This window comes from Glandiceps talaboti, chromosome 19 (assembly GCF_964340395.1).
Source record: "Glandiceps talaboti chromosome 19, keGlaTala1.1, whole genome shotgun sequence".
NCBI lineage: Eukaryota > Metazoa > Hemichordata > Enteropneusta > Spengelidae > Glandiceps > Glandiceps talaboti.
This window is the reverse complement of record NC_135567.1, coordinates 2,680,882-2,694,074: the sequence shown is the minus strand read 5'-3', so window position 1 is coordinate 2,694,074 and position 13,193 is coordinate 2,680,882. Positions and strand designations below refer to the sequence as shown.

At 36.4% G+C, this 13,193-nt stretch overlaps 1 protein-coding gene across 3 annotated transcripts in view; it reads right to left on the bottom strand.

Moving 5' to 3' along the window:
• Nucleotides 1-5,251: 5,251 nt before the first annotated feature.
• The window catches only part of LOC144449941 (uncharacterized), a 413,245-nt gene continuing 405,303 nt past the window's right edge, over nt 5,252-13,193 (bottom strand). For 2 of the 3 annotated variants that reach the window (XM_078140494.1, XM_078140496.1), the window contains 2 exons: nt 6,221-6,327; nt 5,252-5,667 (listed from right to left, as the gene is read on the bottom strand). In XM_078140494.1, coding sequence (XP_077996620.1) covers nt 5,661-5,667; nt 6,221-6,327 — 114 coding nt within the window. In that variant the 3' untranslated portion in view covers nt 5,252-5,660. The remainder of the gene's footprint in view (nt 5,668-6,220; nt 6,328-13,193) is intronic. The other variant, XM_078140495.1, reaches the window with a different exon arrangement.

The following is a 13,193-nucleotide window of genomic DNA, read 5'->3' as shown; positions in this document are numbered from 1 at the left end:
ATATGTATGTCAACATGTAGCTCGAGAGTCGGGTAATACATTGTTGCAATTGGTTGCTAAGGGCGCGGCCGCTCTCACTCACATCACTTTCTCCGCACACTATAATTTAGACAGGGTATGCAATCCTAATTTACACATTTCACCGTTCGCACATTCACAACCAAACAATCTTTACACAAATTTCACAATTCATCGGCACTGTCTTTCAAGTAAATATACTATAACCAGAATGTTCATATTTTAACGATAACCCAAGATATTGTAAAGGAAAAACTATGCCGATTTTTTGTTTATGTGCGTTACCAATTAGGGTAACATGGTATACGCAGAAAGCCCGAGTGTGGCTGTTTTGTCACAAGGCAGGCATTGCCGTAATTTGTACGATAGCCGCGTTCACATGTGTGTTTTGATCGATGTCGACTCGGTGGTGTACGTCCTTGACCTTGTTGTAAGATGTGGTAAGGCCTGTGTTTGTTTTGAAAGCATGCCGTCATAGCTGTCATCATTGGCAATCTATTACAATGGTCACCGTGTGTGATTACGTGAGCAGACCGCGTACAAGGTAATGTTTTCACTCTTACAGTGTTTTTTTTACTACCTGTCTAGCGAAGCGTCGTGGTAGTTACAGTAAATTAGTTGTTTTCAGTTTAGTCATTGCTTTTAGTTATTTGTAATCCATCTTATTTGTTTATGGTCAAGTTTTCCCGATAATAGTTGCCATAACTCGGTGAGTATCAATCTGCTAAGACAGTGTTCTATACCGCAGTGGCAGAGCGCAATAGTTTTGGTAGTACTGGAACTCTTTCTTGGTTGTAACTCGGAGTTGTCTGTTGATCGCACAATATATTGCTATTGCGCTCTGCCACTGTGGTATAGAGCACTGTCTTAGCAGATTGACACTCAGTGTTATATATATATATATAACATCAACATCTCCTGACGAGTGATTTACTCACGAAACAGGCTTGTAGAGACGAAAAACCCGACTTGATTTTCTTCTACCCTCAACATATATATATATATATATATATATATATATATATATATATATATATATATATATATATATATATATATATATATATATATATATACAGGTTTTGAAAATTTGAACAAAATTACATGCTATTGACCCTACAGAAGTGAGCACGGAGTGAGCACGTTGAAAACACCGCTCCGCAAAGTGACATCGCAACAGTTGTAATACACCATTCACATGCAAACAAAATGAAATGCAATGACTGTGAAACTACTAGAGGCGTTCGACTTGCCCAAGGTGACTTACATTTATGTAGGAAGTGCGAAGGAAAGCGTTTTCCACGACCTAGTGAGAAGGTGGGTGACAACAACAAAGACAAGATGGTGGAAGGTGCACCTGGTATGTCTTCACAAACATTCAACATCGAAAGAAGACTCGATACTTTATGCCAGAAAGTAGACCGGTTATCGTTAATGGCACCTACAATAGAACAACTTCAGCACTCCGTCACATACATGAACACATTTTTCGAGGATTTTAGAAACCAAGTCCAAGACCTCCTCGAAGAAAACATAGTCCTACGTCAGAAAGTAGAAGAGACAGACAGACAACTCAAAGATAAAGACAACGAAATTGAAGAATTGCAGCAATACACACGACGGAATAATCTAGAAATACACGGAGTACCAGAATCCCAGGGAGAAAACACTGATGACATCGTGAAAAGAGTGGCAGAAGCTGTTGGTGTACCACTATTAGTGAGCGAGATTGACATCAGCCATCGACTTTCAAAGAGAAGAGACCAATCGACACCCGCCATAATTGTTCGGTTCACCAGAAGAAGTGTTCGTAACAGAATATATAAAGCAAAGAAACTCTTACAAAACAAGAAGACATCAGACATGGGATTAACAACTTCAGGGCAAATATTGGTCCTAACTTAGCATCTAACATATCGTCCGATATCGATTTTGAACAGTTCGTAACAGGAAATTACAACAACTCTTTCTTTTTTAGACCAGTTGTTGCTGAAGATATTGCAGAAGAATTACTGTCCCTTGACACAAACAAAGCGTCTGGTTACGATCTCATCCATCCCTTGTTGGCCAAGCATGCAGCTAATCACATTTCTAGTCCCCTTTCGCATATTATTAATATGTCACTTACCAAAGGAATGTTCCCCGAGGCACTTAAGTTTGCAAAAGTTACACCATTGTATAAGAAGGGGTCCCCTCTTAACGTTGGGAATTACAGACCTATTTCAGTACTACCCGTTTTCAGCAAAATTTTCGAAATTATCGTTAATAAGCAAATTGTTTCCTATTTAGACAAATTCAACATCCTATCAGATATTCAGTATGGTTTTCGCAAACGCTACAGCACTAAATTGGCCCTTGTCGACATTGTCGCAGAATTAACTAATACGATGGACAATGGAAATACAACCTTTGGAATATTTATCGATTTCAAGAAAGCTTTTGACACCATAAATCACGAAATTTTATTACGCAAGTTACATATCTATGGGATTAGGGGTGAATCGCTAAACTGGTTTCGTAGCTACCTTTATAAACGTCATCAATCCGTAATTGTTGGCGGGAAATCTTCAAGTCCACAGCAAATCCAGTGTGGCGTGCCTCAGGGATCAATTCTCGGCCCGACCCTTTTTCTCATTTATATCAATGATATTTGCAACTCCACCAACTATTTCAATTTCAGACTTTTCGCCGATGATACAAATTTATTTCGACCATTGTATTCCCCAAAACTTAACCTCAACACTATCAATGAAGAGTTCCAACATGTGATTAGATGGTGCATGGCTAACAAACTTACTATTAATGAAGGGAAAACCAATTTCATGTTGATTAAAACGCCACAGAGAAATATAACTTTGGAAGGTAATCTTTATGTTGGCAGTACGACGATAGAGCAAGTTTCATCTGCAAGTTACCTCGGTGTTTCTATTGATCCTTCTCTTTCTTGGAAATCTCACATAGAAAATATCATCAAAGTTGTTAACAAAAAAGTAGGAATTATTTCACGTTTACGTCACTTTGTTCCCAGATCGACCCTTATCATGATATATAATTCATTTATTTTACCACACTTTACATATTGTTTAGAGATTTGGGGCAATACTTACCAAACTCTTCTCGACCCAATATTCCGACTACAAAAGAAATTTGTCCGCTTGATAACATTCACTGATTTCAACGCACACTCTGAACCCCTTTTTAACCAACTTAATGTTCTAAATATATTTCAACTTAGTAAATTTTCCTCCTGTATTTTCGTGTATGATCTTAGAAATAATCGTTATCCCCACAACATAGAAAAGTATTTTGACCGTCCCATTCATACATATCAAAACCGTTCAGCCTCCAGTGGTAACTTTCGTCCACCATTGATAAAATTGACCATCACCCAACACAATTTCAAATATGCAGCGACAAAGCACTGGAACTCTTTACCAAGTCACCTAAAAATTAACATGTCCAGGCAACAGTTCAAAAATGAACTAAGAAATTATATTTTAAATTCTACACACCAACCTTAATTTATACTCTTTGGCGTTTTTACAACATTTCTGGTTTTTGCTTTATTTCTTCTCGTGTGTGTGTATGCGTATGTATGTATGTATGTATGTATGTATGTATGTATGTATGTATGTATGTATGTGTGTATGCGTATGTATGTATGTATGTATGTATGTGCGTGCGTGTGTGTGTATGAGTGTGTGTGAATGCGTGCTGTGTTTATTTTTGACTTAATTTTCTTCGTTGCGTCCATTTATGAATTTGAATTAATCTAAAATTGAATGTACGGGCCATGGACACGACTAGTTCTGCTGAACTATTTTCATGGTCCCCATTAGATAACACATGTATATTTCCTTTTGTCCAATTTTTTTGAAAGTGTAATGTATTATTTATTTATTTATTTCTTGTTTTGTTTTTGTTATCTGATGAAATAAATTTCAATTCAATTCAAAAAACTGTTTCGTGAGGTGCGTATTCCTCACTCATCAGGGGTAGAAATTGAGTTAGGAATACGCACCTCACGAAACAGTTCTGTAGGGTCAATAGCATGTAATTTTGTTCAAATTTTCAAAACCTGTATATAATTCGCTCTACTAACCGTATTGAGCACTCATTTGTCGGTTTAATTGTTCTTGTTTGTTTATTTGTGTTTGTTTGTTTGTTTGTTTGTTTGTTTGTTTGTGTACTTGTTTGCTTGTATTTGTAAACATCAGAGTACTTAGATGCAATGTATATTACAGTCACTATGATATTACACACCATAGAGTACTTAGATGCAGTGTGTATAGTACAGACACTATGATATCACACACCATAGAGTACTTAGATGCAGTGTGTATATTACAGACATTATGATATCACACACCATAGAGTACTTAGATGCAGTGTGTATAGTACAGACACTATGATATCACACACCATAGAGTACTTGGATGCAGTGTGTATAGTACAGACACTATGATATCATACACCATAGAGTACTTGGATGCAGTGTGTATATTACAGACATTATGATATCACACACCATAGAGTACTTAGATGCAGTGTGTATAGTACAGACACTATGATATCACACACCATAGAGTACTTAGATGCAGTGTGTATAGTACAGACACTATGATATCATACACCATAGAGTACTTAGATGCAGTGTGTATATTACAGTCACTATGATATTACACACCATAGAGTACTTAGATGCAGTGTGTATAGTACAGACACTATGATATCATACACCATAGAGTACTTAGATGCAGTGTGTATATTACAGACACTATGATATCACACACCATAGAGTGCTTAGATGCAGTGTGTATATTACAGACACTTTGATATCACACACCATAGAGTACTTAGATGCAGTGTGTATATTACAGACACTATGATATCACACACCATAGAGTGCTTAGATGCAGTGTGTATATTACAGACACTTTGATATCACACACCATAGAGTACTTAGATGCAGTGTGTATATTACAGACACTATGATATCACACACCATAGAGTACTTAGATGCAGTGTGTATATTACAGACACTATGATATCACACACCATGGAGTACTTAGATGCAGTGTGTATATTACAGACACTATGATATCACACACCATAGCGTACTTAGATGCAGTGTGTATATTACAGACACTATGATATCACACATCATATAGTACAGTATACTTAGATGCAGTGTGTATATTACAGAGTACCATACTGATGAAATATTCCTTATTGTCCCCATCAATTCACTCTGACACTCAATCATGTATCCTCTCATAAATGAAATCTCTGTGGAAACTTAATTGTCCATAATACATATATTTCTTGCCAACACTGGTAACACATCAAAAAACAAATGTAGTATGGTAAGCATTTCCCAGTGAAAATTAAATGGTCATGGGTTTTGGTCAAAATTCAAGATTGTATATTTTGGCTAATTCACGTCAGTCTTGAAAAGAAATTGTATTCATGTTCCTGTTGACCTTGACTATCACTGAAGTCATTCCTTCATCACATCCATGTGGGTTTGTGTCTTCTTTCTGAATATAAGCAGACAGGGTATCATCCTTGATGTAGAATCTCGATGGATGTTTACTTATAGTTCCACAATGTCTTTTCTCATCCCTAGCTAAATGGTCTTCTCATTTTCTGTATTTAAAGAAGAACAAAAAATCAGGTTTTAGTTATCAGCATACATGCCTTGAATGGACTGTCTGGGTATTACAGTTTTGAGTTATGCAGTAAATATGGATTTTGAACTACAAATATGGCCGTCATTTGGTCAAATTTGCATATATCGCAAAACAAAGTGAGTTGCATAATTATGTACCACATGATATGTGGTCACCTATATGAATGAAGCAGCATATTGCATGTCTGAGAAATGACATATTACGGATGAACAGGCAGAATGATGGATGAACAGATGGCGCCCATTCTCCCCATCAATTGCCTTAAGTCAATGTGATTTATCCCAATTAGTAAAGACTTTGTGGCCACTGTCTCCAATGAGGCTGATCAACAATGTGGTGAGATTCACTTTGGTGGTGCTGAATTGACCACAAGAGCACAGAAGAGCAAGTACATTCATTGTGGTGACCATCATAATGCTGAATGACTTGAACATGAAAATCAGATGACTTGAACATGAAAGAGTACATAAAAATAGTAATTGATAAATGTATTGATGACTTCATAATACCTGACACAACAACAGAAAGAGTGACTACTGGTAATGGCTCTACCGAGATTCATTTGAGTAGTATCAACCAACACCATGCATACTGTGTTTCTAGTCACATTGATGACCTACATTAAAATGAAAGATGCTCAGTAAATAACGATGGTAACTATCTGAAACTATACATTTTCAGAAATGTGATTATGTATACATTTGTTCATGGTGTGTGTTTTTTTCATACTGACCCAAATTGAGTGTTTTGGGGGTGATAACACATTTTCATTAATTCTATTAATTAGTCAATGAAAAAGTGTAACTTGACAATAAACTACAGAGACACGATGTTTCTGAGTGTTTTAGATTCTTCAGATGTAAAACATAAATTCAACAAAATTATATGCTTCTTACATGTCATGTTCCTTTTGAGACAAGACAGTGAAAGAGAGGTATTATAAATCTAAACTCTTAAATCACAGTACTTCACTTTCACTTCATAATATTGTAAAAGACAGGAGGTGATAGGAACATGGAACATTGTTGAATTTATGTTCACATTCTGATGAATCTAAAACTTTACATTATGACTCCACATTCTGATGTCAAATCACATTTTCTCGTAGGATTTTTTATAGTTCACACCCAAAACATAACCGTTTATGGTGAATGTGAAAAAATTAACAGCACAACAGTAAAAGTCACATACGGTTATTATCATTAGTTATACATGTAAAAGACGTTACAGCATAGAACATCATGCATCCACTATGTCTTGACTTTGTACTTGGTTTATCCATCCATCGTTTTTGTAAGAAAACCAGAATTTTTATGTGAAACACATAATGAAAAAAAAACCAAGCAATCGGCCCACACATCTGATGCACTGAAATTGGAGTGAGTTGAAACTGGGTCGAGTTGAAATCTAAACTAATCTTTGACCAACACATAAACGAGATTGTACAAACAGAAAACCGCCTAGTGGGAATAGTATGAAGGATTTTCAAGTTTCTCGACCAGGATACTTTTATTTTTCTGTATCCTAGACTAATCAGACGTCACCTTGAATATGTTTATTCAGTTTGGACACCATATAAATCAAATCAAATCACAGACAAAAAGTCTTCTTACTTGTCTTTGGTCAAATCAACACCATCGAATCAGTACAAAGAAGAGCTACATAATTGATCCCAGGAATGAAAGATTTATCATACCTTGACAGACTAAAAGCCTTGAAGTTACCAAGTTTAACTTACAGATGTGTTCGCGGCGATAATTGAAGTTTATAAATACACACATGGTTTCTACAAAACTCAATCTCCCTCACTATTGTAGTGAACCCTTCAACTCGTGGTCACTCTTTCAAGTTTGCCGGTAATTTTTCACTTATAGAGTAAATTTTTCACTTATAGAGTCTTCCGACCTTGGAATAATTTGTCTGAAGATGTTGTGAATACACCGACCATTGATTGTTTCAAATCAAGACTTCATAAATACTGGAAATCAGCACCATTTCAGTATAACTATACCATTGACCCATATTTCAGAAACTACAGCCGTGGAGACTTCACACTTGATTGACACTTACATCTCACCAAATGAAACTTTGTACAGGTCACTGACCTACATCAACAGTACCAAATGATGATGATGATGATGATGATGATGATGATGATGATGATGATGGTGGTGATGGTGGTGGTGGTGGTGGTGGTGGTGATGATGCATTGATCCATCACTGTATGATCTCTACATTGTAACAACTCAACCATTACATTACTAGAGTGATATAACGGTAGTTGCATGAATAAAAGTTATTATATAACCTTATTTCTGATTTAGATAGTTATCTCATTCAGTGTTCAACATTGATAAATCTACTGCCAAATTTCTAACTTTGTTACATTACAAACATAAACAAGATATCACATATAAAGCCATAGTGACCAGCTTGGTTTCATTATCAAAATCAAAATAAGCGAATTTCTAGGTGACACGCAAGTATCAATCAACACCATATCAAAACTGACGAAAAATTTGATTGGTCAATCTATGGTCTGCTGTCATATTCGGTTCTAAAATGACAATGTAGATTGATGATGAAACTATATGTAGTACCTATATAGGAAATTTGAGTTACATGTAATACACACGAAAAAAAACTTACCGCTACAGATTTATTTTCTCCACATTGTATTCTCGTCATCCATTGTTGATTGCTTCAACTCCAAATAAAGGCTGTGAAGTTGTATGTCAGCATTACCAGTTGTTGAAAGGTGAATGCTAGGCATATCTGACAACTCCATGGATGGCGGCTTTTAGGGGAGAACCATTTGATATGGGGGGGGGGAGGAAATAGGTATGGCAGCAATTTTTGTCCCCATCACTGTGACAGCAATTTTTTTTTATTGTCAATCCTGCATTAAATTATTTTTCCAGATGCAGAAGCAATGCAATTTTTTTCTCGGTTACCAATTTTGTAATGTGTGGTTCATAACTACACAGGGAACCTTGCACACCCTGTGACATTCACATGCCTAGGACAGGGGTGTGCACATAGCTGTACCCGCTCAGTTGAGCCACAGGGACTGTATCAGCTATGTGTACAATATCCATGTAACAACTCTGGCCAACACACTAGGTGTAAACATACCTAGATTTGTAACTGGTATGCCAACATCAATGTAACATGGATGTGAAAAATAGCAATGCATCATAGGCTTTTACAACATCCATATACAAGAGCTTTTCCCCACAGCCATGTACCAGCTATTTTAGCATAGCTGTAATATAGATATTTCCCACAGCCATTTACCATCTATGTGAGCAATGCTAGTCAGATATGAACAAACGGGTTGCTACTGTAACAGGGTATTATTCCGCCATAGCTGTTACATGTACACTGCATGTGCACAACTGTGTGCTAGATATGCAGTACTGGGATGTGCAAAACAGTCATGGCACAGAGGCGGTATTCCACATCCATTCAACAGGTTTATTTTTCACAACCATGTACCAGGTCTGTGGAAAAATATACCATGTAACGGGGCTGTGACGCACACAGCTGGTACATAGCTGTGCTCTTCTTCCTAGCACTAGGATGTCCTAGGATGTTCCCTGTATAAACCTACATGTCACTGGTTCACAACTAACTTGTTCTGTGTAAGTAACAATAAGTAGCAGTTAACAATCCATGCTTCTATTTAAGATAGATAGCTGGTAAAAAGAATCCATGAGGAGTTGCCTAATCACTTGGCTAACTGACCTTTAAACCAATCTATTATTACCAAACAAAATAATCAAGTTTGAAGCAACCTTGGAAAATGCTTCCACTTATTAACAAACTTGATCGAACAACCCACAGTTGGTTATATGGTAAACGCAATGTCATACACTTATTTAATATTGATAGTGTTAGGAATCGCCTTCCCTTTATTACTAATGGCCCTTTTCAGGGCCACCACATCCTCCAAAAAGAGAACTACCAAACCACTACACTATAGTTTCAACAAATAAAATCTTGAGAATAATCTCCCGATATGGATAGAAGAAAAATTTTCAAGACAAACACACGAAACACACTTTGGTAAATCATGAATAAATACAAGAGAAAATACAAACAGTGCTTTTCCTCTAGTAGCCTCTGTTTGTAGATGTCTACAAACAAACATGTGTTTGTAGTATGGACTCATCAACTTCTCTAAAGATAGCTGACATCTCATTCCACAAACTAGGGTATCGCATTATTGAAACATACATGGATAAAATATCACTTTGGACACGTTTCAGAGATGTCATATTCATGCTATTCAATGGCACACAAACCGAACTTAATATTTTGAGTGAAAAGATAAATGAAATGCACCCAACATTAAAATTTTTGTCGGTCAGCTCAGAAACGGAAGTGCTATGCCATGATTTGGTGATTTACAAAGGTCATAGGTTCAAACAAACCAAAAGGTTGGATATCAAGACTCACACCAAACTAGTCTAGTTCCTATACAATATCGATCATTATGATTTATACAGTGTGTGGTTATAGAAACCACATTCTGGTCATCCAGACTACACCAAACCGACTGACACTTTTCAGTACCTCCACAGACACCCAAACACATGTCACCCAAATTCAGCCTTTAATGGTTGTTATTAAATTGAAACAATGAGGTATGAACGTGCAGTAACGAAGACGATTTCCAAAACAAATTGAAATTCTTCATAAACAAATTGACACAAGAGGATACAACAAATCAGAAGTGATTCGCTCATTAGGTCCATTATGAGAATAGGGAGACATTTCTAAAATCAACTCAAGAGATTCCTCTAGTTTTCAAAACAACATATACAGTCCCAACATCAAAGCGTCTAAACTAAAAGGCACATTAACAAAACATTGGGAACTGCTAGAAAATAATGTAACCTTGAACCAACTCTACCTGACCAAACCAATCATAGCACAGAATAGAACGAAACAAAAATCTTAAAGACATACTTCTCACAACTAAACTGAAGTCCTCTACCTCTAAAAGCAAGGCTGAAAATAGCCTTGCTGATCATAATATGATTGAAATACTAGTATCTCTGCTTGAGGAACAATATGATATTTGTTTTACCCAAAACCCACATCTCTGATGGATTCATTTTCATTTTTACAATTTTTCAACTAGACACCAGAAGTAACATGACCACCAAATATCATGGCAATTGGTCCAGCGGTTTTTGACTTTAAGTTGTTCACACACACACACACACACACACACACACACACACACACACACACACACACACACACACACACACACACACACACACACACACGCACACACACACACACACACACAGACACTTTGCCATGCCTATAGCACTACTGAACCTTATCAGTTCAGTTGTGCTAAAAAGACAAATTACAACAATTTGGGAAGGGTCAAAACAGGTGTATATATATATTCAAGCCATAGATATATATGTTGGTGTATATTTGGCAAATAAATAGGTCATTTTAACACATTGAAAGTATGAAGTAAACAAACAAATAATAATAGCAAACACAACATGTATCTCATACTATCTTAACATAGCACATTTTTAAGAACAGGCAAATTTCAAGTCAGAGGGGCCAAGCCAAAATGATTTGGTCTCATACCATTTTGTTATTTGTGTGATTTTTAAACCAAATTTACTGTGCAGCTATATTTTAAATTACCTAACAACATACACAGGGAACCTTGCACACCCCTGTAACATTCATATACCTATGACAGCATTATGCATATAGCTGTACCATATCAGTGGAGCCACAGGGGCTGTACCAGCCGTGTGTACAATATCCCTGTAACAGCTCTGGCCAACACACTAGGTGTAACATACTGTACCTAGATTTGACATATGTATGACACTGGTAACACGGATGTGAAAAAATAGCAATGCAGCATAATTAATTTATGTTTTTACAACATCCATGTACAAGTGCTTTTTCCCACAGCCATATACAAAATATGTTAGCATAGCTGTAACATAGGTATTTCCCACAGCCATGTACCAGCTATGTGAGCAATGCTGGTCAGATATGAACAAAATGGTTGCTACAGGGTATTATTCCACCATAGCTGTTACATGTATGTGCACAACTGTGTGCTAGGTATGCAGTATACACAGATATGGTACTGGGAAGGTATTCCACATACATCCAACAAGCATATTTTTCACAACCATGTACCAGGGCTGTGGAAACATTTACCCTTTCAAGGGATTGTGAGGCACATAGGTGGTACATAGCTGTGCTCTTCTTCCTAGCACTAGGATGTGGTCACATCCTAGCAATATGATGTACACATCCTGCTAGGATGTACAAGGTTCAGTGTATTGATGCTATTTCCTTTCCTTAAAAGTTGTATTTTTTAATATTAATAAATATATTTACATATATACCTGAAACTGTCCTATAATACCTTTATATGGTGACCACCGACCTTGCATTTTGTACTGACCAATGCAACTACCCTATATCATAAATCTAACCTGAAAGTTCAGACACAAATTACATTTGCAAGTACAGCCTGTTTTTTGACAAACATTGCGCCCCCAGTGGCAAGATTTACAGTCCTGTTTTTTGAGGTCGAAATTTATCCATTTTAGAAAAATTATTCCTGTTTTGTTACTTTTGGGGAGTTTTTGACCAAATTCGATATGTGTGTATATGTCAGCAGGTCAAATAACATATTAGTTGTTATTGTTGGAAAATTGTGTTTCACTTTTTATTTATTTAAATTTTTATTATTATATTTTTTTAAATAAATTTTATCAATTCACAACCATTTTTTACAAACTACATCCCCACCAAGCATCAAATTAGTCCCACTAGTTTCAGATCTTTAAATTTATGCACAGACAGAAAGACAGACATATGGATATGTTACCATGTCTAAAGCTTGGTAACATCTTATTGTTTAGTTGTGCAAAAATACTGTGTTTTCAAGTGACCTTATAGGGATTAACAGTGGTTCCTCAGAAGAGCAGGGACAATAGTAATCCATAGTATCTATTTTATGCGATACAGTTGGTATGAAATATGAGATACAGGTAATAGTATGAGTTTGGGTTTGGAGGTCTCAGAGGAGTACCATTTTATAGACAGTCCTCTCCCTACAGGTCTGCCAATCTCGATTTGTTGTATTTTCCCTACGTAGTCTTTTTTCAATCCATGTTTCAATATACAGTGGCGCCAAACGTAAAACTTTATTGTGCATACGAGAGCAAATGAATTTTTAATAGCCGAGGGAAATTGATTTTGACTAAGTAGTACTTGACCCCAAAGCCATGCTATAGGGTCTATGATAACACCCATGATGAAACATTGATGTCATAGTAACTTGACGATCATATTGAAAATAAAATATCGTGCCTGATTCAGAGTGCTTTTGACGAAGTTTTGTCCAGAAACACGCTCAAATTTTCCAATTCATATGGTACCTCACTCCATATTGACTAATTCAGTGATGAA